The sequence below is a fragment of the Falco peregrinus genome, chromosome 1, assembly GCF_023634155.1.
Source record: "Falco peregrinus isolate bFalPer1 chromosome 1, bFalPer1.pri, whole genome shotgun sequence".
Classification (NCBI taxonomy): Eukaryota; Metazoa; Chordata; class Aves; order Falconiformes; family Falconidae; genus Falco; species Falco peregrinus.
In genome coordinates this window covers 15,150,573-15,177,558 of record NC_073721.1, presented here as the reverse complement: position 1 = coordinate 15,177,558, position 26,986 = coordinate 15,150,573, and the positions used below count along the sequence as shown (strand labels likewise).

At 42.6% G+C, this 26,986-nt stretch overlaps 1 protein-coding gene across 1 annotated transcript; it reads right to left on the bottom strand.

The window, feature by feature from the left end:
- Positions 1-13,372: 13,372 nt before the first annotated feature.
- Positions 13,373-21,642, bottom strand: LOC101911514 (protein NDNF-like). Its single transcript, XM_005236858.2, has 4 exons — positions 21,186-21,642; positions 18,728-18,923; positions 16,666-16,799; positions 13,373-15,669 (listed from the first exon to the last, which is right to left on the bottom strand). The coding sequence occupies exons 2-4, from the start codon at positions 18,913-18,915 to the stop codon at positions 14,318-14,320; spliced, it is 1,674 nt and encodes a 557-aa protein (XP_005236915.1). The 5' UTR covers positions 18,916-18,923; positions 21,186-21,642; the 3' UTR covers positions 13,373-14,317.
- Positions 21,643-26,986: the final 5,344 nt, after the last annotated feature.

The following is a 26,986-nucleotide window of genomic DNA, read 5'->3' as shown; positions in this document are numbered from 1 at the left end:
ATGTTGGACTTCTGTATGCAGTTATAATACAGAGCTATGCACGGGTGAAATGTGAAATAATTAAACAGTCTTCCATTCCTTTTTTGTCCTAGTATGTGCCCTTTTAAATAAGATGAATCACTAACTTGACTTCGTTAACCCTAGGGGAAGGCCTTTTAATTATTAACTTAAATAGTTGTGGGAGTTTTGCACATTTTGCTCTAAGAATGTGTTGCATTTTATACTAAAATGAGCTGAGTGTGTCTTGTCTGACTTTGTTGAGATATTTAAAATAATCAAATCTTTTAATATCCAGTACAAAACCACTGGCTGAGACCATTGAAGCAAGTCTCAAGAGGTGCAGGAATAGTTCCAATAAGAGCAGTGCCATTCCCTACAGCCACCACATTCAAGAAAGAGCTCATGGAGTTAGTGTAGAGCAGTACAATTTCAGAGTTTGATGTAAGAAAGCAGGGAGGGGGGGGGGGCTCTCATTTATGACATGTAATATTGCAATACATGGGCTTCTGCACAGATGCTGCGTGCTAAATGAAGCTCACTAAATTAATCTGTATCCTTCCTGAACTCATTTTGTGTAACAAACTGAATAGTTCTGGAGTGGCAAAGGGCATGTAGGTCTTGAGGCAAGAGCAGATGACAGATGCATAATCACTTATAGAGAAACAGTCCAGAAATACCATACAACAACAAATCATCCACTTGTGGATGTACAGTTACTGCAGTGACTCTGAACATTGATGTAGAGGAACAGACTTCTTGAGAGTATAGCACTCAAGAGACTTACCTGTAACAGTCTGTCCCTCAGGCGGGAGGGTGAGCAAGATTCAGATCCCTGGGGTAGGCACTCTGTGGTACCACAATATCAATGTTTAGCTAATACCGTAAAAACCCCATGGACACAACGATTCTGAAATAGCTCAAGCTGATTGATTGCACATATCTTTCTCGATGCTGAGATAGCTAGATGATTCTACACAATATATAAGATTATAAAGAAAGGCCTTCATTCACTGTGGTGCTTAAGCATGGCTTCATGTGTACAAATAGGTTCACCAAAATCAATGGGGTTATGTGATTAAATTCATATGTCTCCTTAAGTGCATTGCTGGAATGGAGTCACATACTTTAAGCTACGGCATGTGAAACAATGTGCTTCAGGGAGAAAGTACAATCCCCAGCAAAATTAATAGCGAGAAAAGGAGGAGATAAAAATATGTATCTGGCTGTTGCTATACGTGAGCCTGAGAGAGCCCAAGTTTGGCAAATGGAGCATATTGTGCAGTGGGGACTAGTGTTTTGGCAGGTGGATTATTGCTGACTTAGAAGGAGGTATTTTGATTCATGGCACGGTCTTCTCAATACTTCTTCTGCATTTTGGTAGGAGAAAAGGTGCAGAAGGGCACTTAAGAAAACCTGTTGACTTCTAATATTTATTCTGGTGGTGAGGAAGCATTGCCAGTTAGATACCATTAATATTCTGGTGAAACCTCATCTTTTTGCATCATGGAACTGATAAGACAGTAGCTAATCATTGAAAAACCTCCATGTGTTCATACCAGATTAAGTTTCACAAGCAACATTCCTGTGTCTTACAAATGAGCTGCCACGGCACTGTGATTCCTGAACTATGAGAAAATGTTTTCTTTGGTTTACAGGTGGGTTAATATTGGAAATTCCTATGAACAGTGCCAGATATTATTTGCTCTGATAAGGAACAACTGTTTAGTTTTTATCTTGTGTTTGGGAGAAATACATCAGTCATCTACACTCAGCACAGAGGCAGCAAATTTCAGAGTAATCTTTAGTTTTTTTTAATCTTCCTACTATAGTTAGAGATAACTTTAGGCAAGTACAAAATGTGATTTTTCACCTCTATTTTTTTCCTTCCATGTGACACATTAATTGGACCAGTGTTGTGTATTAAAAATACGCCTTTTATTTTTTTAAACACTAATAACTTGGGTATTACTCTTAAAGTCAATACAATTAATGAGGGATTAGTTAAATTAGTGTTTTTCAGTTTCATAAAAGTGAAAACTGAGCCATCGGGAAAAATTACATTTCTAGATTCTTAAAAGCATCTTTTCTACATGCAGTATTCTAATGTTTAATCTGTTCTAAATATTTGGGGATTATTTTCCATTAATCTTGTTTACTTTGTTTGGAATGGACCTATTCCCCTAATGATCAACTTGTCTGGCTGGAAACCTTGAGGAAGATGATGGGGTTCTTGGACTTCGCGGGGCTTTTTCCTCTTGCTTCACCAGTGGCATGATTTCTTTCAGGCTTTTTCCTCCTCAGCAAGTGGCCCATTAGGGATGTTCCCACAGCATTTAGTCAGGCTGTGCTCCCACTAGAGCAAAGCTAGGGGTCTGTAGTGTAGTAAGTGAATTCTGCTCTGGTAGGGATTGCACAGCTTTACCCAAGGGGCCTACATCTGAGAAGTGACTGCTGGGCTGGGACTGATCAGAAGGAAAGCATTTTGGTAATTGGCTTACCTGTGGATAATTGTCATTTAGTATGTTTTGCTACCACCCATGGCTTAAAACTGTTACAGTAGATGCAAGCTAAATATAAAGGATGTAAGCAATGGCTTTCGACATGCTGAATGCAAATATAAACGCAGCATGAAGTGACCTGTGGACTTTTATCTTCCTTGCAAAATGAACGTGTGATTAAAACAAAAATTAAGCCAGAGAAATACTTAGTGAAGAATATACTGTCATTGACCTGGATTGACACACTGACATGGTATAGTGGGAATAATCTTAGACAGTTTATATAGCTCTTAAGATGCTGTAAACATTTTAGAGTATGAATAGGGAATATTGTTCGGTTTACAAATGTGTTTTTGTGTTTTTCTGAATTCTGGTTTATTGTTGTGACTATAGCATTATTTTTCCATCTTGCTGTCAAGTAAAATGCCTAGGGATTATTTGGTTATGGTACGAAAACACATTATGTCTGCAGAGTTTGGGTCTGAGTATTCCTGTGAGTAAGAACATGGGACTAGACTCAGTTGCTTACTCAGATGTATCAGTCATGTGCATAATGTACCAGTTTTCTGACTGTTAATTGTAGCCTCATGTTTTTCCAGCACTACAAGGATGTTGGCTTTAAAAGCAATCTGCAATTAGTAATTTTATAAAAAATGAAAATTATTTAGTACATTTTTGTTTTCTTCTGTAAGAAACGTGTATTTTTTTTCCTTTCTGACAAATGTAATAAGCTGTTGCAGGATTTTTCTGTAATTCTGGAAAGTAAATGTACCTCTAATAGTTTATGATGGCTTCAAATCAGCATTGGTAGAATGCCTAAAAATTCCTGCTTCCTGTTGAAAGCACAGTCAGCACACTGGGACACGTTTGTCTGGATGTGATATGTAGAAGGTCTGCTTCTTTTTTTATTTACACTAAGTTTTCAGTGATTCCTGTTATTTCAAACCACATACACCCACACAGCTATGGTTACTTGGAATCTCTCTTGACTGGAATATATCAGGAGTAATTGGGTTGGTATGCCATCTTTTGTTGATAATTGGGAACTCTTGGATCTGACACAAGAAGTTAACAAATTCCCTGTACTTAGCCATATGTTTTAGAAGTTCTTTGCAACAGCAATTTTCAGGTCATTTGTCTGGCTGGAATTCGAGAAGAAACATATGGCTACTGCTTATGTCCTGCCTTACTATTCTTAAGACTATTATTTCATAAACAGAAAAGAGCTCATTAGCCGGGAAATTATTCATAGACCTAGCTGGAATTGTACCAGATACGCACAGGGACTCTTGAAAGGGTCTTTTTTGAATAGCTTGCATTTGGAATTGTCTGGGCAGAGATATATTTCCCTTTTCAGTAAGACAAATAAAACACTACAAAGCTGTTCATCTCAGTTAAATCGAATTGTATGGCAATTTCACTTTAAATACTTTTCATGTGTGATTAAGAATTGGAAAAAACCCACAACCTTGCTAATAAAGACATCATGGGTTTAGCTGTAACTTGCATTCTCATGAGCTGTGTAAAGCTATCACTTATAGGCGAGTAATTAAAGTGCTCATATGCATAGCAAAGATGACTATGTCTTTTAATTTAGTGGCTACATCTGCTTTAGGAGTATTGCAGACTGCAGTTCCAGGGGTCCTTCCTCTTAAAGTGAAAATGTTCTCTGGTGCCACCTAATGGTAAAATTGTTCAGTTCCTTTAAAGTGACAATAAACAACGTGTACCCACCGCGTTTATTATTGTGCTTAGGTCCATCAGCATCACTGCTGTGGCTTGAATAGACACATGATAAAAAAAAAGGCTCCTGACCCAAATTGCTTCCAGTCAAAACATTTCACTGTTCAAGGAAAAACTACAGTAAACCCTGTGCTACTTCCTTTAACTGTTTTAACTGCACTGGTTTTTAAAAGGTTTGGATACAAGCCCAAACCAAACCAACTAGAACTTAAAGATGCATTTTCTGAAAATAACCTGTAATTTTGTAAAAGGTCAAATGAAAAACTCAGTATGTTGTTCACCCTGATTCTATTGGGAGCAGAAAATTCAGATGGGGAACCTAGGTTCGTGTCTAGATGTTTTTTTCTGTATTCTTGTTGCAGTTTGGTCCTGCGTGATTTCTGGAAGACAGATGCCTCTGTGTGGGATGTACAGTACGGATGCATGGTGAAGATGCCACTCATTTTGCACGATCTTAATGGCCTCTGGGTGTTTCAGAGAAATTGTGCATCTGCTCAGCTGGTAGCTCTACAGTGAGCACGCTCCACGGGGCACGCAGTGTGCTGGAGGGTGTGTGAAGGGAGCCTCCTGTAGCAGGTGAGGGTTGTCACAAGGTGAAAGAGGCTGCAAGCCAAAACCGATCCAGAAATTCTGTGTAGTTTGAGACAGAGGAGCTCAGGTTCTTGTAGATGAATGACAGTGTGGAAGCCAGTCTCTTTACCTGCCCAAGGAAAACCTGCTTAAGAAACCCAGAGCTGTTCCTTCCTGTGTGAAGGCTGTAGGTAATCCTTTCTAATTTCCTTCTCACACACTTAAGGTTTGGTCTTTCTGATTTTTTATTCCATTTGCTGACCTTTAAATACACTTCAGCAGTGGGATGTGAGCATGCTTACAGTTTTACCATTGGATGTCATTGTGCCTTGCTGTGACAATTTACATACTTTTCTTGGGGAGTGGGTGGGGAACTGCCCTGTTATGGGGGGAAAAAGTAACTTCCTGCTCTAAATGAAGTAAATGACTATGTGAGTATTTTGCTAAAGTCTGTAGAGAGACTGGTGAGACAATACTAGATGTAATTCTTTATCCTTGTAAGAAGCTAGTGGGAAGGACAGTGTAGCCAAAGGATGTTGCAAAAGAAGGACTTAATTATTTCTCAATCCTTTGGAAAAGAATGTTCAGTATGTTTTGACTGATCAATTCTGCTATCACACATTTTCTAAATACCTGTTTAAGATGGAATTAATAGAGTTGAGGCAAATAAGCAACAATACCCTAGAGACAAGGAACAGTTTTATCCAAATAGCTGAAATACTAGGTTTGCTGCCAAGTTCTGAGACTCAAAAGGCTATTAAATAATGCAATTGTCAGTTACTGTAGTTAGAGCTGACTGTGCCCAACACAGTGTGAACTGCAGTTTTCCACTCTAATGTCCTGTTTTGAGCTATAGACTTCTAGGTTGGTGGTTTTTTTTTTTTTTGCGTGTTCTGAATCACCTTGCAATTCCATCTTTGACTCCTTTCTTCAAGAAAAGCTACCTTTGTAAAAAAAAAAAATATTTTCATGAACAGGAGTTCTGATATCACTTTTAGAGATGTTTCATTTCAAAGTGAAACTGTCTTCTTTTTAGTTACGGAATAGTTCTATTTTTAGGTTAGAAGAGATTTTTTTTGTGGCTAATTAAATTCTATTCTGGGACAAACCACCCTCCCACCCCCCATCTTGGTTCTTTCTGCCAGGTATTCTAGAAAATGTAGCATCAGTACATGTGAATAACATGGATAAAATTGTTTCTGTAAAAGTAGCATTTTTTTTGCTTTGCATAAGCATGACTAGGGAGGAAAATATTGTGGGGCCAAATTGTTTGCAGATATAACTGTTCTGGTTTCATTGAGTTATGGGCAGATTTTAAAAGATTTTGTCCCAATAGGAGATAACATGTGCAAAGTACTTCTGATGGTCTAGCCAACTTGTGGGTTCTCAGTCTGAGCTGAGAAACTGGCACTATATGCTTTTGGAAATCTGGCTTTGGGGACTGTGCCACATTAAAAACGCGGAGGTTTTGGCCCACTTGTGAAACTAACTGTCTGAATAAAAATATTTGATTTTTTTTTTAGGTCAACCCAATAATAAAATTGTATTTCCTTGAGTTGTAGATAAAGGAATCCTTCCCTGTGGGTAGATGGCTGTTCTCAAAGGCACTGGTCACTGGCAGTGGTTGGTTTTCTCTTTGGTTGGGATTCTTCCACATAAAAAAAAAAAGGCTAAAGAATCCTCAAAGTTAACTTTCCACCATATACTGTAAGCATCCCCAGGGCTCCTGATTGTTCTCTTAAGCAAATTGTACTTGCTTTCATGGTCCTTCATGAATCTGCAGCTGACCATCAATAGCCATGGGTACTGTCAACTCTAAATGCTTAAAAATCATCAAAGTGGCCCCAGGTCATGGTATTGAGGTTCTGTTAAGCCAAGCAGCTCGTGTGTACAACTGCTTTTTATGTATCAAGAATGGGAAAAGGTGAAGGAGCTAACTCCCTAATTATAGGTGTTCAGTGGGTGAAGCATTAGATGAACTTTTGGCACCCATGTAGTGAATAGCAAGAGTTCTGCTTGTCCTACACCACTAATCATATCACAATATTACAAGCATCCTGGGAGATGCAGTGAGATGTGCTGTGCATGTTTGTAGCTTTGTTAATTACTGAAGTTGTGGGAAACTCAGCTCTGACCCATCCACTCTTTTCAGTCTCCTTTGTATTTATTTTCATTTCTGAAACATCTTTTGAGTTGTATTGGGACAAGTTTTTCCAGTCCCTGCTCATGGTTAACTTATTACGAGACAAGCTCAGTGGGACTTGAAAGCATGGATTTCTTAAGGAGCTCTCTCTACAGACTCACCTGGACATACAGGAGGCTGGCTCCCTCCCTTGGCAGTGCCTAGAGCACATGTTGTTCAGGGATGATTTGATATCTGTAGATACCACTGTGCATCTTCATGTGGAGTTGTCTGGAGCATAGGTTTTATGAAGATAGGTTCAGGAGGCCTTACAGATCCCCACCTATATATCTTAGAAATGTACTTAGTATATCACGATGTTGCCAGTTATTTGCATGCAGAAGTGTTGACTTCAAATAATTTTCTAACCAGATGGCACTCATTCTCAACAGCCTTGAATCCTCCTTACCTCATTAGTGAGGCTTAGGAAACCAGTCAAGTTGCTAGCTATGCTTCTTGACCATTTCTCAGAGGTTTACCTGTGAAGCTCCACTGTGACACGGCAGGAAAGTTGCTGTTCCGCACTCCTGTAACTGAGAGATCCACTCAAATAGCTGACCTTAAACTTTCTAGTTATTACGTCTGTGGCTCTAGGAGAGACAGATCATGCCGTAAGCTCATAGTGGAGATGCATTTAACCTGTTTAAAGCTGTTGCCAGGCTTCTTATGCCTCCACAGAAAGTATGGGAGTCTGCACTCATGCTTTCTGTCTTTAAATTGGGTATTTTTCCTCAGCAGTGGTACCGACTCAGCTGCACTCTGAGTATTGCGGGGCTGGTTTTGACCTAGGCCTTCTAGAAGAAAGTGAAAAGCAGAAGACCTAGACTTTGATTTTGTGGGGTTTTTCTTATATAGGTGATGTTAGAAGTGAAATCTGGGTCTTGGAGCACATTACCTTAAGCATTGTGCATGGCTATTTTCAGAAGCCTCTGAAGGAGGCTCGGAGGTTGAGTATTTGCTTAGAGCTGTGGTCTTGGTACAGACATCACGCTGCATGCTGAGTTCTCCTGTTTGTGTGAGTCACAAGCTACAGGAATACCAGGGTCTTAGTGGGTTTATACGCTGGCACTGAATTTTGGAGGCAGAAATGGATCAGCCGTGAAGCTCAATCAAGCCCAATCTTCCTTCTGCTGGAAAGATAATGAAAAAGTGATTGGGACCACTGTTACCACTGTAGCGCTGGTGCCTGGAAAATGCTGGAGGAAGGGCCAGGACTGATGTATCCCAGTGGCAGGCGGCCTTTATCAGGGCTCCTGCAGAGCCCTGCTAAAATGAATGTCGTTCTGGAGAAATCTCTGTCTAGGCAAACAGGCTTCCTGAGTAGTAGGCAACTTACAAAAATAGGAGCTGAATCCAAAATGTGAATCCAGGCTGGGCTCTTCCTTTCCTTAAAAGCTTCTAACAAACTCAAATTTTACCTCATTACCTTCAGATTCTTTGCCCTTTTCTTCTGCTCATATCCTGGCCTCTGCAGGTCTCCTTTCCTACCGAGTTCTGCTTTCAGAGCAAATTATCGTAGGACTCTGAAACAGCCCTTCTCAAACTGAGTTCCCAGGTCACCCTCTCGGAGCCCCTCCAGTGTCACTGATACAAACTCTTACAAAAAGAAACAACACTCTGGTGCTCACCTCCTCAGTCTACTCCGCTGTCAGCCAGGGGAACGCTGTCCTTGTTCAGATACTTCACGTCTGAGGTAGAGGAGCAGCACTGTGGAGAACCTTCCTCAGAAATATGGGACAGGGTATACGGTTTTCTAGGGGTGGCTTTCAGTCCTGTAGGCAAATCCTCAGTCTCTTGTGGAGGCCACAAGATCAGTGAGCGCATTCCCCAAAGAACAAACCCTTGATAAACTGGGGTCTGTTCCCCATGTCCCAGAGTATCGGTGCACCATCCAGCTCTGGGAGGTGAAGTCGTTGCTAAGTGTCATTGGTGAGATGGAGAAGTAATGTTCCAGGAGAACCTCCCTCAGGGCACGGGTGCTACAGGAAAAGATAGACTTGTCAAGGGAGTGCATGGGATCACGACTTGCTGGGCAGACCATGTGTGAACCAACGCTCCCTACTTCAACCTCATGAAATCTGTGCCTATTCTCAGCATCACTGTATTTATCTGGTTTATAGGAGCTTTGCCCCATCAGTGATGGCAGATTTGAACATCTCAGAGGCAGTGGGAACACTGGTATGACAGTCCTTTTGGCAAGTGCGTATCTTTTTTTGTTCCTTGGCTGTCACTTCTTACTCAATTTAATGTTAAACAACAACAACAAAAAAGCCCCAACCAACAAACAACCCAAACTTGGAACACTTGAAAGACTAAATGAAAAAAAAAAAGTAAGCTCTTCAGATTTTTCATCTATCTATTCTGCCTTAATCTTATCAGCAAAATGCTTGGATTGTTAAATTTGCTGAAATATTTGCCTCTGATAAGGCTTATCAAGTAAACACTTTCTGCTTCTCGTACAGCCTGACACTGCCATCTCGTGCTCACAGACCTGGTGGCAGTGCAGCATTTTGTGTGCTGCCTGGGATGCTCAACCATCTCTTGGCAGCATTGGCTGCTGGAGTGACAGCAGCTCATGCTGGCAGCAGTTGTTAGCCCAGTGTCCTCTGGGCTCATCCTTGAGTTAGCGTGTTTCTTTGTAGAAGGATGCAATGCAGGACTGTGACACACTTACTGTTTGCCTCTTCTAGTAAATTTAGTGGGTTTTTACAATGCTATTAATATTTTTTGACAGACCTGCCAAGCAAATACCTGTTGTGTTGCAAGAGAAGCACGTTCACCTGCCTGCTTTGTTACACTGTGGCGCTCTCAATCCAGCATGTGCAGGATTGGTAAGACTGATGAGCAGCCATGCATCTTTTGTTCACCTTCATCCCTAAAGATACAATAATCTACTCCGTTATGCCTAGGTTTGTTTTGCTGAATGAGTGTTCAGCTGCCAAATCATCCATTTTTCTCTAAATGCTAGAGAGCTTCAGTTGCTTTAACAGCACCTGAAAGCCTTTGGCATTTTGGGGTCACTGGTTTGGACTTGCTGTCAACGCTAATATTATTTTACTTTCAAAATTAGATTTCAAGCCTTGTGCAAAGCTGCATGTGGCCAGGATGTTTAACTGCAGTGTCCACGGTTCATAAACTCCACCTACCAAAAAGCAACAGCTAATAGTAATGAAGCCCAAAATGGGGGTGATGTGTATACGTGTAAACAAACACATCAGCTCTGTGTCTTGGAAAGCAATTAGTGAGCGGGATTTTGGTCTGGCACCTGGGGTCAAATAAACTAGAAGCAAGTCTTCTGAGGGGGAAGGCATTAGGCAGAAAACCATGCCAAGACAGAAAGATGAAATAAATTAAAAAAAATTGCTCAAAGCTGTGAATGCATCCCTGAATGTATTTGTGGGCAGATAGTGAACATTTCTAAAAGTCCACGGGATCCACTTGGAAGGGTATTTACATTTGGTAGGAAATTCAAACTAACAGTGAATGAATAAATGGGCTCTTAAATACAGGAGGAAAAAGGAACAGCAAAATAGATGATTTTCAATGTCAGTTAATATTTAACTCATATATGTCATCAGTCCCTGAACCCAGTGTCAGAAATTTCTACACTGGTTTTAGATAGCAATATCTTTCAAAGTGTATGACTTAAAAAAGCAATTATTACTGTCTTAAGTTTCAAAGTTTCCAGCAATAGCAGTTGTATGAAATACTGGGAAATGATGCTGCAGAGCCCCTTGCTGTACTGGTTTGCAGCTTATGGGCATACACAATGGCAAACTTAGGAGCCTGTGCTTAATTATTTCACTGTTGCAGATACCTGCACCTCATTTCCAGAATGCAAGTGGTAGTTTGTGAGGCTGAGCCCACAGGGGAGGGAGATGTGGGTATGAAACCTGTTTTCTCTTATTACTTGCCCTCTCTGGTTTTGGTACCCCTGACCCCCACTTCCCATGTGAAAATGTGGCTTAGCAATGGGAGCAATTCTGTAAAAATGCTGGGAAGAGATGCATGGCCCCAGGCTTTGATCTCAGCTGTGACAGGACTTGAGATACCATAGCTGGAAGCACACAAAACCTGGGACCCACCACCGAGCACCAGGAAAAAATTCTTTGGTCTGAAAATTATGTTGAAGACTTAACTTTAAATGATCCACAAAAGCAAAACACTGTTCTTGAAATGTTCTCCATGCAGATATCTGTCTGCACTTCCGATGTGACTCAGATTCCACAGGGATGGGGAGCAGATGGGAAGAGCTGATGACAGCTTAGGACAGGCTGGACTGAAGGAACTGAGCTTCCCTAGAAATTCAGCAAGAAAGAATAAAGAAAGGAGGTAAATGTCGCTCTGGAAATGTTTATGGTCAGGCTGCAACAGGCAAGCACCAGTCAAATGGGAGAGAGAGAAGATGGAAAGATGTCAAACAGCTTTGTAAGAGAAGGGCTTCTGAGTGCGAAGACGGGGAGCTGCACACATGAGCGCTTGGTAGGGGGTAGGAGGAGCACTGATGGTGTAATGCAGCACCTTTTGGTGTTTTTGAGAATAAACCTCTGAAACATCACTCCCAGGACAGCAGTCAGCAGAGTGCTACTCAGGTTAGACAGCGTGCCCCAAGGCTACCTCGTAAGCAGGGTACGGACACGAGTGAATTGAAAACAGGTTTGCGCGCACAGGCAGAATACAGGAAGACTCCCTGATTCTCCTGGGGTCTGTATTACAGACCGTGGCTGGCTGCACACATAAGCAAAGCGGACCTGCTGCCTGGAGGGCAGGTTGCCTGCCCTGCTTATGTTAGAGGCAATGGGTTTTGGCAGAACAGCGTGTTGCTCTCTATAGCCAAGATCTCCCTGCTGTGTGTAAGGACCTTTGCTGATGGAGGGGCTGGGACGTGTGGCTGGCAGCTCCTCCTGTGAGTGAGGGGCTAGCATCAGCCCTCCCAGCAGCAGCTGTAGTCACTGCTCTGCTTGTGTCGCAGCCTGGGCTGCAGGAGCAGTAAGTTGTGGTCTTCAGAGCTCCCCACTGGTCTCTGCCTCAGCTAGTCCGCTGCATGTGGCCATGGCCAGGGAAAGGTGAAGAGGAGCTGGTGAAGCTGGGAGGAGGAGAAGCTCCTGGCTCTTCTCAAAGTCCCCGAAAGTATCTGCTGGCCTCCAGACCTGCACTTCCTTCCCTCCAGAATGTGATCAGCTGTCAGTCAACTCGGTGCTACACCAAGCCTTTGCTTATGTATCACCTCTAACTGCTTAGGTCTCCTTCTGCTCCCTCCCAGCCTTTCCTTCTGTCCCTTCCTCAGACCTCTTGGCCCTAAACCAAGGTTTTGCTGAGAAGTCTAAAGCCAGTTCTGTTGTGAAAGATAGTCTTCAGTAGAGGCACTGGTATCAGGCAAGGTTCCGATGTATCCTCCTCTTCCAAGTGATGTTTTTGTGGGATTTGTGTGCAGAAGGCAAAAGCAAGGGTTAATGCTCTGACAGGCTGAGGGCAGTGGATTAAGAGTGTGTTGTATCTGCAGGTAAACAGATCTTCCTCCTTTTTATTATTATGGTTGTTACTATAGTCATCTGTAGGGTATCCAACTGAAGTTCATTCAGAATATCAATGCCTGAAATTGAAGAGGAAGGCAGAAGAAAACATGAAGATTTCAGAGTGGAGATGACCTCTGTTGCTCTTTAAGCTCAGACCGCTTTTGGCAGCAGCACGATGAAGAGAAGCGGGCGTCGGGAGGAAGGCAGTGCAGCAGCCAGCCCCTGTGGTTAGCCGAGAGGGCTGCAGAACGTGGGGAGGAGGTCACAGCGCGCAGCCGCGGCACTGCTCAGCCTAGAACAGCGCCTGCGGGAATGTGAAGCCTAGCCAAAGCTTAGCTGTTGCAGCTGATCCCTCACGAAGGCCAGAACCCTTCTGGGGCTAATGAGCCTGCTAATATATAGCGTGTACCGTGCAGGGCGCACAACGCTGTAAAGTCTTTGGAGCTGGAAACGCGTAATCCTCTGCGTCTGCACAGAGGACTGGTTCAGTCCTTAGCAAATGCCTCCAAGCACGCTTGGAGGTAATAATTACTCAGAGTAAACTAGAACCCTGATGATCCTGAAGTGCAAGTGAATTTCTGAAATACACAACAATGGAATTAATCATTTATATCTTAGTGTATTTGTAGGGGAAAAAGTATTACAGCAGGTAAGATGTCTCTGGTAATCTCTGTGTCAGTTAATCTATCTATCTCTTTATATGTAAATTCCAGACCTGTTAAGAGGCTATGTGCAAAATATTTTCTGCTGATAATTGGAATTGAGCATAAAGGGTTTTTTTTTATGAAGACTTTCTTTGCTTTTTTTTTCTATATCTCTTCTCATCTAAGGAAAGTTATCAAAGAAATAAGACAACAAAAAAGTGTTTGTCAGAATTTTTACTACAAATATTTTCCCTCCATGATATTTAATAGGAAAACCACATTTAATTTTTCCTAAAGCAATGCATTCATTAATATGGGCTGGATTAAGGATGTAAAGAGTGAGTATGTTACCCTCAGGAGTCACATGATGATAGTCATGGGCTTGATACCGGAGACTGTAGGTAAACCCCTCCTTTCCATGGCAAGATTTCTTACCTGCTGCTTCCCTCAGTGGGAGGCAGCGCAGCAGTGTATTTGTATAATCCCCAGAAGGGCTGGATCCAGAGCCAGTTCCTGGCCTGAATTCTGTCCATTTCTAACCAAGCACAGTTCATCTATAGACATGAAAGCCAAGCAAACATGCAGGTAATAGGGAAAGCTGTATTTCAGCCTGCTTTACTCAGGGTGTGGAGCTTTACACCAATTTCACTGCTTTCTTAATTTATTTTTTTTTGTCTCCATCCCTGTTCAGGCAGTGGGGAAGTTTATTTTCTCAAAAGCAGCTTGACTTGTGGGGTCTCTCAGTTCCTTGTTAGCTGATGGAGTTACACAAAGTGGAAAACTCTCTGGGACTTTAAAATAATGGTGTGTGCTTCTTGAGAGGCATTTTCCATCACTTCTGTATTGGATTTCAGAAGCATTTTAGGTAACCGATCTATTTCCCATGGGTGCTCTTGTGGGTACTTTATTTCCATGTGCGTGGATTTCTTTCACAGGTCTGGTTTTGATGTCTGAATGAGACAGCTGAGGGGGCTGGGGGGAAACGTTATATAGGAAAGAAAATGCAAAAGTAAGAGTAATGATGTAGACAACTAAGATGCTTCCTCCATAGAATCTCACAGCTTTAATTTTTTTCGTGTCAGCATCCTTTAAACTGCATGGATTGGCATAGATTTTGAATAATATTCTTCATTCACTGACTTCAAAACACTTCTTTAAAAGCCTTCAGCATTTTTTTCGGGTCTTCACAACTTTGCTGTGATATCTGATGGGGATGCCAGATGGCCCAAAGAGATAAACATCAAACAAGTAAAGTGTCCCTGCATCCAGCCCTTTGATGGTCTCTGAGGTGACAGCTCGCTGGAGATTGACATCATAGAAATACTTGCACAGCACTTTCTCCGACTTGTGCCGAGATTCAGGTCCAGAGCACCTGTCCACACTCTGCAGTTCCATCCAGACCTGATCTTCTTCAATCCTTTTCTTGTACACACAGTACTTGCTCTCCTCTTGTGTTCCTAGCCAGGCAATGGTGACAGAGTTGCAGGTCCTCAGTTTACTGAAGGACTTGATTTTTAAGCTCTCTGGTAGAAGTGGGAATAAGGGCTTTTGGAAATGAGGGGACACCTGTACTTTCACAGAAGAGTTAGATTCCTCTGTGGACCTCAGCTGCACCAAATATGTGTCCAGCAGCTTCCCCTTCAGTGAGAAATACCTCAGCCCTGAGATGTTTTCTGATGCCACTGTTTTACCGTTCTTTGTTATGTGAACCCGCACTTGGCCACGACACAACTGAAATGTGAATTGTATTCTCTTGTGCCTCGCCTGGTACTGCAGACTGTAGGATTTCTGGTTTTTCCCATCCAGCACAACCTGAATAATTTTCCCATCTTTCATCTCCATCACCTTAGGTTCAGGTTCTTCCAGGGTCCTTGCAAATGTCCCAGTATAAGCAGCGCTGGCATTTGTGAGGAGATTGACAACAAAAACGTCAAAGTAATACTGAGTGCTGGGACTGAGATTGGGCACCGTGTAAGTGTTCTTGGTACCCATGCATATCTGCCTGACTTCCCCACTACTCACTTTGTTGATGATGCTCAACTCGCTGTTGGACAATATCATCACCTGCTGCGGTTCAAGAAGGTAAGGAGAGAGAGACAAAGCTAACGTAGATGGCAGTTTCATTCCAGAGGACCTGATTGCTGTCTCAGCAGCACATAAGCTCTTATAGTTGTGCTTTTCATTAACTAGAAGACAGTACTGGATGTTTTCTCTATGTTGCAAGACAGAAGGGCTGTGTTTCCAGGTCAGAGTCACTGTTGTATGCCCGATGCCAATGACATCTATGCGTGGATCCATTGGAAGTTCTGGATAGAGGTGCCCAGATGTTGTGTCAGTTGTTAAGTATACGGTAATGTGTGTGTCTCGCTCAGTGGATAAGAACTCTAGCATGTAAAGGGCAGAATGAGAAGACATACCCATGTAAGTCTCTACAGAATTTCCCTTATAGTTAAAAATGGTGGACACCACGCTTGGAGCCTTCTGAGACTTTGAGATGTCTTGTGTGGCATGATCACCTGCAGGCAAAAACCAGACTTGTAACTTCAGTTTTAACAGATGTGAAATAAAGCACATCACATTGGTTTTGTTGTTCATATGTCAGGGAACTGCCTATTTTCTTCCAGAAAACAGTAACTATAACTAAAAATACTTTTTACTACTGGCAATTTATTAAAATAAATTTTAAGTAGCTTTTATTTTAGCAGTGAAATTGTAAAATTATGTTTTCAGAAAGGCTATAATTATAAAACCCCAACTGGCAAAAGCTTGAAGTGTATCATGCTCAATGTCTGTGCAATGTTCTTCTTCCTGTGGCTGTCTCTTTGGGTGCTTTAACTTCAAGGAGACTCATACTTTCTATGAAAGAAGTTTCCTTTGGCTTGGTTTTCTGCCATTGTCTGCTATGAAGAGGGAAAATTTATCACTTGAAAGGAACATCATTTGAACTCCTCGGTCAGGTGTACCTGCCTGACTTGTTAAAGGCTGCTTTCATATTTTAATTTGAAGAATTAATTCAAAAAACTATGAAAGAGAATGGAACTTCCTTTTAGGCTAAAGGTAGCATAATGCCCACTGCCATGGTAGATGGTATTCCTAGAAAAATAAATGGCTAAATCTTCTCCGCATCACTGTGGGGAGCAAAATGACCAGTTTAAGTGGCCTAAGCCACAGAAAAAGAGCTGAGGCAGCAGAGGGAGGTCTGGGCCAGTACAAACAGCTTATGAAGCTGATCTGCGTTTGTGGAGCCCTGAAGACCCAGCATTGTTCCCAAGCGTTAACCATAGGTTTAGACTACTTTTGCATGTAATCTTTAATTTACTTGAGTTGATGGCAAAATTGCCTGGGCTCCCTTGTTTCGCCCATGGCGACAGGGATGTCCTCTTCAGCCCATGGCAGTTTACAGGAGAGGGAAGCATGAGATGTTTAAGCTTGTGGGGAATTTCCTGTAACACAGCTCCTTATGAGTAACTTACGCGTCCTTTGTCTCTGCTTCGGGAGATTAAAGGTCTTACCTCGTGCTGCTTTTCCAAGGAAACTTGCTGAAGCCTTGTGCACAAGTATGCTCCATTCAATGGGAACATCACAAGGGGTCACTGTTATTGTGAAAGGTGCGAGGGCGTTGCCTTCCTCCAAAACAAAGTAATACCTGTAGATGTGGATGGAAAACAGAAGGAAAGCGTCAGGAAAGTCAAGTCTGCCTGAGACTCCTTGTAATCAGCCATTCCGATGGGGGCCACGCCACTGCGGGTAGGAATAACTGTTCCCTGTTGAGGTGCATCAACACAAGGGGATGGTGAATGTCTGAAATCTTCAGCTGTGGGAAGAATACCTGCTGTGTTTTTTTCTTTTCTAATCCACAAATATTTGCTGGAAGTTTTATCTGCTTACCACAGAGAATATTTGTCCCACTGATTTTTAACACACTTCAGGTGAGTTATCATATCTCAGTATGTATATCTCTGGTTATTTTGGATGATGGATATGATTAAACTGACTGCCTTCTAGATAACCATCCGTTGGCTAACTCTGGGGAATTTTGTGTGCTTTTCCCCAGGATTTCTTGACTGGAGTTCAGTGAAAGCTCTTAGAGCCTATCCTCCCTCAGATGTGCTTGCATACCTAGGCCTTCCTGGGAGTCAGATGAAGTGGATGCAACAGAATGTCTTTAGCCAGTCCTCACCATTACCAGGTGTCAATGGCAGTTTCATCCAGGCCAGTTCTAAGCCTTTGCGACAGAGGCTCCTGTGCATGAGCAGTACAAAGTGACATCAGTCTGCTCCGTCAGGGCTCTCTTACTCCATTGGTCTTCTGTTTGTCTGTTGTTTTGGTGTATGCAGGCTGTATACAGCCACAGAAATGTTTGCACCTGGGTCATTCACTCTGCAGTTACATGGAGGCAGTTCAAGGGTTTTTTTAATTAGCGGGACGAGCATAGTCATTATGGATAGACCACATCAGCCTAGAGGTCTGGCTTGCTTTCAGGATATAACTCCTGGGCCAGAGTCAAGCTTCAGTGGAAACGGTTCCACATTCTTGAGTCTTTTACTTTAAGCCAAAACTCATCACCTCTTGGTTTTCTGTTTGGATGACTCCAGGGTTCATAAGGTACTTACCTGATGCTAAACTAGAGGGGGTTTTGCTTCCTAATTGCAATCTTAGAGCATACAAAACCTGACTTTTCTCTGACATTTCCATACCCGTTTTCCTTTAGCAAGAAGAGCTCCTAGTTTTGCTCTTTTGAACATCGTCACATTATATAACATGTGCCACGTTCCAGTTTCTTTCTGTGCAATGCATATTGAGACTGAACCATCTGGCTCACCCTCTGCTCCATGAGCACTCGGCTTGGGTATATGTCAAAATCTGTACGTGTTGGTCACTGTCCAGAGTGGAGTCTGATTAAACTCTTGAAGCGCATCTCTTCCCAAACAAGCAGATTGGCCTTTGCTACCCAAGATGCAGTGCTAGTTGTAATATCTAGATCACCTACGTATCTAGATATGGTAGAAAACTTTGCAGATTTTTGGGGGAAGACAAGGACCTGTGGAATTTCTGCATGCAAAGCACTTTTGATCTTAGCAAGCTTTAGTGCCGTTCGACAAAACCATTTCCAGCATGCAGGACACTGGCAGAAGTTTTTCTGATAAGAAGTCTGTGCAGATAGTCTATTGACTTTTGGGGCTAGTTCATTTGTTAGGTAACTTTTCCTGTATTTAACAGAGAATGTAGGGTGGCCGATGTGCCTCTGCAGTTTTGAAGCTGGGCTATTTATGTGACACAACTTGTTTGCTGTTGGCGCCCGGCTGTTCTGTACCAGCTCTGCTGCTTTTCTGACAAACACCACAGAAAGCTGCCTGAAACAAACACGTGCACCTACACCTCATCTCAGAGGCTCATTCCAGGTTCTGGGCAATGTAATGACACTTGAGCTTGACAGCAATGGGGCATTTTTCTGGAAATTCAGTGTACACTGATGAAGCTGTGCAGGTGCATGGCAATTCCTGGCTTGTCCTGGTAGCGTGTAGCTACCAGTGTCATAGGGAAGTACCTGAGGAGTGACCGATTTGCTCTTACCTTTTAGGTATATCTTTCAGCAGGTGAACTGTAGTTTCCTTGCCATCAGCAAGTATCAGGGAGTGGTAGAAATTGAAGAGATTGGTCTTGAAGCTCTGCTGGGAACTGGTGGTGGGTGCTTTTATGGAATGACACAAGCAAGCCACCGTGAGAAGATGGAGAGGCAGAGAAAACCAGAACCAGGACATCTTCAGTACTGCAAAGTGAGATGACAAAAGTGAATGGAAGCTGCTGCCTTGGGGGAGAAAATAATCAGTGACCCTCTCTGTGGCTTTCCTGATATTTATCATAATCACAGCAAGCCAGGCATTCAAACAGTGCCAGTCTCCATTTTGCTAAATTGCTTAAAGCCCACGAAAACAATATTTCTCAGAGGATCTATCTGCAAAGATTTAATGGCACAGGCTGCTATGAAGTCTTTTATTATAGAAAAATATAAATGTAGCACAAGTGCAATATCACAAGACAGTTATAAAAAACCCACACCCTTTTGGTGCTGACAAAATGAGTGCAGAATTACACTTTAAATAATGTTACATTTAAATATTTTCCTGGTTTATAGGGTTCATTTGCTAAATTTCGAGGCTGGGTTATTTGTAATGGAACTGTCACTTTCAAACTCACAGGAGGTCCCTATATCCCACACTGCTTCTGCTGTTCTGTCAGAGATCACTTCATTTTTACGTCACCCATTGTGACTGTAGGTATGTGTAGAGAAGAGGGGCAGAATAACTTAGAGCAGTAGGATGCTGTTTGATGAAAAATGGAGGATCCTGGATAAGAACCCCTAAACTGATACCTAAGAGATATTAAGCTCTTTGTGTATCTCATTTGGAGAAAGGCGTTGTTACTTTCTCCAGGGCAGCTGGATAATAATTAAATATTTTTATTATTTAAATATTAAATATTTTCATTATTCATTTTTATTTTTATTATTTAAATATTAAATAAATAAATATTAAATATTTTAAATTATTTAAATATTAAATAAATAATTCTGATATTTTTTATTGCCCATCCCTTTCACACCTGCATTACTTCCAGCCCATCTCAGCATTTGCTGTTCATTGGAACCGTAACATCTCTATTGTACTGACTCTGAAAAGAGATTTGTTAAATATCACGTATGCCTCTTCCTTTTGTCAGGACACTTTATTATCAGCTTTGAGTCTATAAAAGACATGTACACACACAGTCCCAAAAATCATCTCTGCAAATGCTGACATTATTTAAATCGTGCTGTGTACTTGAGCATAGAGCTACACGGATAGGAGACTCCAGTTAGGACAAGAAATTTTGACAGTACACTACTATGTGAGGTTATTGTTTATCCTTATAACTTCTTTTGTGTCTGCCACATCCAGTTTCAGAAAGAGAGGAAAGTACAAAGGTAGAAAGGGCATAAAAGGGAGAAGGAAAGGCATAGATCTTTAATACAGGTGCCAGCTGTAGCTCAGGGATTTGGAAAGCAGAGGGAGCTCTGTGAGCAAGATCCCTTTTTTGAGGCAAAAGTAGCTTATTGCATCTTAAAAGCAGCAAGGAGTAAAGATCCCAGTTAAATCTGATTATTGGCTGATGATAAAAGAGAACACAAAAGACAAAGGTTCAATCCTTTGTAATTTTCACCCATTTCTGAGATCAGCCCTTCTCTCATGGTGGCTGCAACTGTGCGGAAGATCTCAGGCAGTCAAAATATCTACATTTCAGTGGACCTGCTCTCCACTACAACTGAAATGACTTTATAAAAAGACCAGTTTCTGTATAAATTCACTTCAAACATGCATATTTAAACATAGTATTGAATACATCTGTAGATTTTTGTGTTCAAAATTTGCTTTAATCTGTGATTCCCAAAGTAAAACACATCTTCAGTATCAGTGAGATGATTATTGAAATTGTCACTACTGGGTCATCTGAATGTCCTACTTAACATCCTAATAAAGTTAAGATATTCTCTTTCTCTTTGTAATGTTTTTAGCACCTGGCTGAATGCAAGATTAAACAACCATCTGAAAAGTTGAAAGAATAGTTAAGATTACTATATCAATTCCGTTTTTAATGTTCTTATAACAGAGCTGTCCTTATGACTGAGTCACTTCTTTGCCACTTTGTTATTCTTGTAGTCTAATTATAGCTTACAGATTCAAAATATAACCCTAAATATTTTGTTTTACCTCTGACAGTGGGATCTGTGTTGCTCTGTGCTTCGTAGAGGATTATAAACAAACAGACAAAAAAGTATTTCTGCCGCTTAAATGAGAGGATCTTGCAAACCGCATTGATACCATGGCAGCTCAGCTTCTCTTGTCCAGGAAAACAAACAAACCAAGCGACCAAACAGCCTATAATCAGCTTATCCCAAAAAGAACATCATTCTGAAGGCTGATTTCGCTCCATTACACAAGCAGTATACTCCCAGAGTCTTGGAAATACGTTACACAAAAAATACTGTGCTTACCTATTGTGTTCCTGGCCAGATGATCCCCACACCACTTGCTTCCTTTGCCGAAAAAGCATAAAATAAAACAACACAGACTTTTCAGATCTCTGTAGACAGATGAAAACCAAAACTCTGCAACCAGTTTAACAGGATAGAACCGATTTTTCCATATGGCTCCTGAACAGACATAGTAACTTAAAATGCTTGCAGTCTTGCAAGAAAAGAAAAAAACAATTCAGAGAGTTTTGGTATTTTCTTAAGTTGGATGTTTTCAAAGGTTATTTTAAACTTGCGTTGTTTTGAAATCTTCAAAATCCTGACCGTTGCTCCTTCAGTTCTAGAGTCCCTTCTGGAGGGCTGCGAAGCCCGGTCGGGTGTGCTGCCTCCAGCCAGCAGGACTTTATTCCCGCACAGAGCGTCAGCCAGACTGTTGGAGCAGCCTAATCCCAGCGGTGGCTGGCCAGAGAGCAGGTCTTTGACAGAAATGCACAGTGAGGAGGAGGGGGTGAGACGGGGAGAGCAAACACTGTTAACCCTTCTTAGCCCTTAATACAAGCCAGCCAGGGGCACACCGGGCTCTTTCAGAAAACTAGTTTTGCATTAGCGGCTTGATGGCCCTTCCATGGAGCATCTGATCTCCTTGCCCACAGTACTGCAAAAGTTTCGGGTCGTTTCAGGTGTACCGTGGTTCTGGTGGGTTTTTTATAGCCCAACAGGTGCTGACTGGCCTACAGAAAGACGGGAAGGCAGGAAAGCTGCAAAGGAGGGAACACTGCATTTTTTTAAGCAGGCTGGAGTTAGCAACCCTTTGGAGACAGTTAAGAATCTACTGAATAGAGCTCAGCAGATTTCTTGGCTTGCGGAGGCTGCGTAAGAAACTCCCAAAGCGTGTGGGCTGGGGGAATGTTTCTGGTGTGGAAGTGCCATGGCTGAGGGAGCGGGCGGGAAAGGGGCGCGTGGGAAATGGCTCGCAGCGAGCGCAAACAGCCGCTGCCGCGGCTGGGGTGGCAAGGCAGCTGTAGCAAAGCCATGGTCCTGAAAGGCCTGCTCCTCTGAGTGGGAGCCGTGCGTGGCCGGCATTCGTGCACTGCTTGTACTTCTCGGCCTCTTGGCCTAAGGCGCTGGGAAAGGAGCCCTGGGATCGTCCCGGCAGGGATGTCCGTGCGGCTTCTCCGAGCCTGCTCAGGCAGGCGAGCCCCAGAAAGCCGCGTGAGCTACTAGGAGTGCGCTTTGCAGGGGGCACGGACAGAGTGTAATAGGGAGGCCAGGCCCTTTATTTATTGTAAATAACGTCTCTTGCTCAGTTTTTGAAGAGAGCGACTTGTAGTAAGCCTTTGCCACTGCCTCGCTGGATTTGAAGATGCATTATTTAAGCCTTCCACAGACTAAAAGTTTGCTAAGAGGAGGGGCAGGTGAGGGAGCAGTGGAAAGAGGCTTCAACATTCTGCATGGCATATCCTTATGAAAACATAAATTTGCTCATCAACTGATGTAACGGAGAGAAATATTTACAGTGTGTTTATTATCACTGCGGAAGATAGTGGGAATAATTATGATGTTGTTTATCAAATGTTTGGTAGAAATTTATTTGCAGAAAAGTTTTGTTGAGCAACTGGCCTTTTAAAAAAGGTACAGCATGTGGGAACGGTGATATGATCATGGAATTGGCACTGGGGAGCTAGGAGGGGATGCTGCAAGGTGTTTGCTAGGCAATGTGAGTACCCAACAAAAGTAGGGTAAATAGCAAACAGGATCTTTCATACAAATTCTCATTCTGGTGTGAAATCAGAACCAGTAATGTCTAGGTAACAGACATGGGAAATAATGAAAATATAAGCACCTAGCTAGAAGCAAACCATTCCTGTAATGGAAAAGAAGCATAAGAAAAAGGCGCTGTGAAGCCCAGTAAGCTCCCAGAGCAGCCCCAAAAGAGGGAAATGTAGGTTAGGTGAGGTGCGGCAAAAAATGTGCACTGAAAGCAGGCATGAGAAAGAAGATACTGGCCGTAATACAAGTGCAGGGACTGCAGTGTGGTTTTGCGGAGATTTGGAGGGACTCGTGTGGGTAGAAGTAGGGAGAATTGTAAGGAAGTAGCCAGTGTTGTCAAGTAGGAAGATCTTCAGGCAGGGCTCAGGAGCAGGTGTCACTCATGTCTGGTAAAATCCCTAGTTGATACAGTCATAGCGGACAGTTTGTTACCGAAAGGATGGACTCACTGCCTCACCCTCCCCAAACCTCCCCACTGCCATCAAGACAAGCCATTACCCAGGGCAAAATTCAGCTTCCAGGGAAGGCAATGGGAATCTTTCCATTAGCCATCATTTCAGCTGTGTTAAGCCAAATGCCTGAAGGAGCACTCTGTCTCCTGCTGGATAGGGTGTCAGGTGAAAGAGGCTGACAAGATGGTTGAAGTATGGAAGTAGTCCAGTTCCTCTCAAAACAATTTCTCGCATAGTTCCCACATGTGCGTGCTTACATGCTTTGCTGGAGCAGGAAGCGTGTGTGAAAATTTAGAGGTTCACTGAAGCAGTATCAAAGGAAAAAACAGTATTCTTTATGGACAAAGTTAAGAGCTAAATCCATGACTCGTACAGCTTGACTGAACTCAGTGGAGTTACAACAGGGATAAATCAAACCCTTGATTTGGCACAAAATTGATACAACAGAACTCTCACTAGAAAAATGTAGTCTGTAGCGAGCAGGCTCTGCTGCACCTCAGAGCTGAGTCAGTGACATCAGGAGGTCTGCTCAGAGATCCTGCTTCTGTCCCAGCCCTGCTGGCCACCGACACCTGTCACAAATGCGAGAGATGACCACCTTTGACACCAGAGACTTGATTTATACTCTGTTATGCAGTAGCTCTGCTAGAAGATCAGTAACGGTGAAAACAAAGGAACTTTGTTGAAATGGGAGCAAGAAGTCAGACCATCAGGGATTTAGCTTGAATCTCCTCAAAGGCGCTTCAGATGTGTATTTTCTGGAACTGCAGTTTCCATATTCAGGTGAGGGATTCTGCAAGCCAGAGGAGTGTCCTGCAGTCCTGACGGCACTCCCTGCCCGTGGTAGTTGGTTGGTTTTTCATTGCGTGCTTTGCAGAAGGATGCTCTGAGCGCCTCGTGGAGCTGCACATCCCGGCTTGTCCCACACCGCACACCGCTGACAACGGTACCGCACTGCTTTGTACTTGATGGGGGGATGCAAAAAATTGACCACTTATTTCTGATGAGGTGATTCCCTTGCCCTGGCAACCGACCTTTGAGATGCTCAGGTGACCTTCATCAGGAAGCCGTATCCATGTGAGGGGCCAAGAGGACTCTGCTGCCCCCCATTAGCGATGCACGGGAGAGTGGTAACAGGACTGCAGAGCCCGTCCGTCTGCTGCCCAGCTGGGTCAGGCCCTGGTTATAACTCCAGCAATTACCCAAACACAGACAACTTCCCCATGGCCCCAGCCCTGCCCAGGGAGTTCTGTTTCATGGAACTCTGTAAGTGCGTTAAAAATGCATGGGGAAATGGAAATCTAATCTTTCAGTTATGAGACAAGTAATAGTCTCCTTTTCTTTTACACATGCACACATATATCCTATGAACAATGGAATTGAAATTGCTAGTCTTTGGCTCCCAGCTACCTATCTGCCTGCAAAATACTTTCTTAACTAATTAGCATTTATGAACCATCTTCATAGCCCTGAGTGGAAGTAGCTATGGATGTCTGACATTTCCAAATGTGTTTCATATCAGCTTTGCAGGGGGAATTATAGCATCCAAATACATTTTGCATTTTCCGTGGCTGCAAGCTACAATCTATTCCTGTTGGCAAAGAATCTAACTTCTGACTTGTCCTTATGGCTATGGAAAGAGGGATGCAAATTTCTGTAAAAATCCCCTCCCAAGCGGGGATATCGTCTGAATCATTGCTCGACAGCTACCGGAGCTAGTATGTCCTTGAGAAGTTAACATACTTTTGGTTAGTATTATTGCTCATAAAATATCTTCTTAGAAACACAGCTGGGCTCCAGAAAGAATCACACTTTCCTTTGAAGCTGTGAAAGACGATCCTAAGCAAAAGTCTGGCACTTAAAACCTGAGGATACTGTAGTGGGGCAGCTGCTTCTATTTCTTCAAGGTTTTGTCAAATCCTGGCAATGCACAAGCGCTCGAAGAACTGGTAAGAAAAGCACTGGGCTGTTCCTATTGAGAGACATTAATAAGCAGAAGGGACGAGGAATTGCTTCTAAGTCAAAAACAGACTTGGAATTTTCCTGCAGCGTGTACCCAGGTGAGAGTATAGGAATGGGTTGGGTTGGAAGCCGGTGGGTTGGTTGTCCTGGCTGTACATATTGGTTTTGTAGGATAAAAGCCCAGTGGTCTTCTACAGTTTGGTTCCACAGCCCCCATTATGGCACGTCTATGTTGAGAAGTTCTCCAGGGAATTATATAGCGATAATTGCTGTATCTACTAAAATTAGACAGTTTTTTCTTAGCAGTCCCTCTCCAGGATAAGATGCTGGCACCTTTACACTTGAAAATGATTTTTTTTCCTGATGATGTTGAAACTAAAGATAGCCTTGAAGGGTCTTTTAGTAAGCAACAATCTGAAGATCATGGACACATGATTACCCCTCACTGTTTTTGTAGTTCATATTTTTAAGAGTGATGGTAATTAGAGGAGTCTGTTGAGAATTAATGATGTGATATAGGGGAGATTTCCTGTGCAAAGCTCTGATCTCATGAGAGATTGCTTCTGCGATTACTATGTCCAACTTAATGGGAAAATTCCTTATTTTTATGACAGAATTTGTTCCTCCACAAGTGTAAATTCGGTGCAACAGAAAAATCTTCAAGTCCCCAGCCAGCAGTCGGTATTACAATAACAGCTTCTTTATGAATTAAAGAGGAAAACATATTGAAGTTCCTGAGCTGCTATTTTAATTTCTTTTTCCTTTTACCGTGCCCCTAGGCTTTCAGGATTTTAGGTTAAGTCATGTTAAATAATGCCTTAGAAAACACCTACAAAATTCCCTTCAAGCCATCACAGCAGCATAACAGTTTGGGCAGGTATGGAATAACAAGGTGAGGTTTTTCAACTTAGTTAAAAGCTGCTGGTTAGCTCGATTAAGAAAGTCACAGCTAGGAAAGAAGCGGCACTGTCCATAATCAGTGCACCATTTTAATAGGGTAATCCTATATTTTGTTTTTAGCTAGTGTTGTTTGTTTTATATGCCAAAGGATTAAACTCTTATAAATAGAACTAATCCACCCTCATGGGACAAGGAGCATCCAAGTCTTTCCTGTGGCAGAGGTTCTCAAGGGCCAGTTTAACTCCTCTCAGTGAGGAGTTAGGGAGGGGCAGGGAATGCTGCGCAGCCAGACGCTTCCTTGTAAATCAAGCAGGGGCTTGCCCAATTTCATGCATCTGGAGGGAGGCGCTCTGATTCTGGGCTACTCCGTAAGCTCTTTAAAAACGCCTTCCATCTGACCAAGAAGCCTTTTTTCTTATAGGTGCTGGTTTCATTTACAGCATTTCACTTTCCTCTTGGGCTCCTGCGAGCCCTCCTTCCTTCACATACCATGGGGAATTTGCAAGCAACCATAATTTCCACCTACAGCAGTGTTTCAGAAGGATGTGATTATCGGTCCTTGCTTAGTCCCCATGGGCTGCAACAGTTTGCTCCCAGGAGCTTTAAACTATAAAGTGCCTTTTACAGTATTGGGAAGCAGCCTGCATTAATTTTCCTGTCTGTACCTCCTCTGTGGTGGCTGGCAGAGAAGGAGTTAACCACTGTCCTCTTTTCTGCCTTTGCTGGCTGGAGTCACTG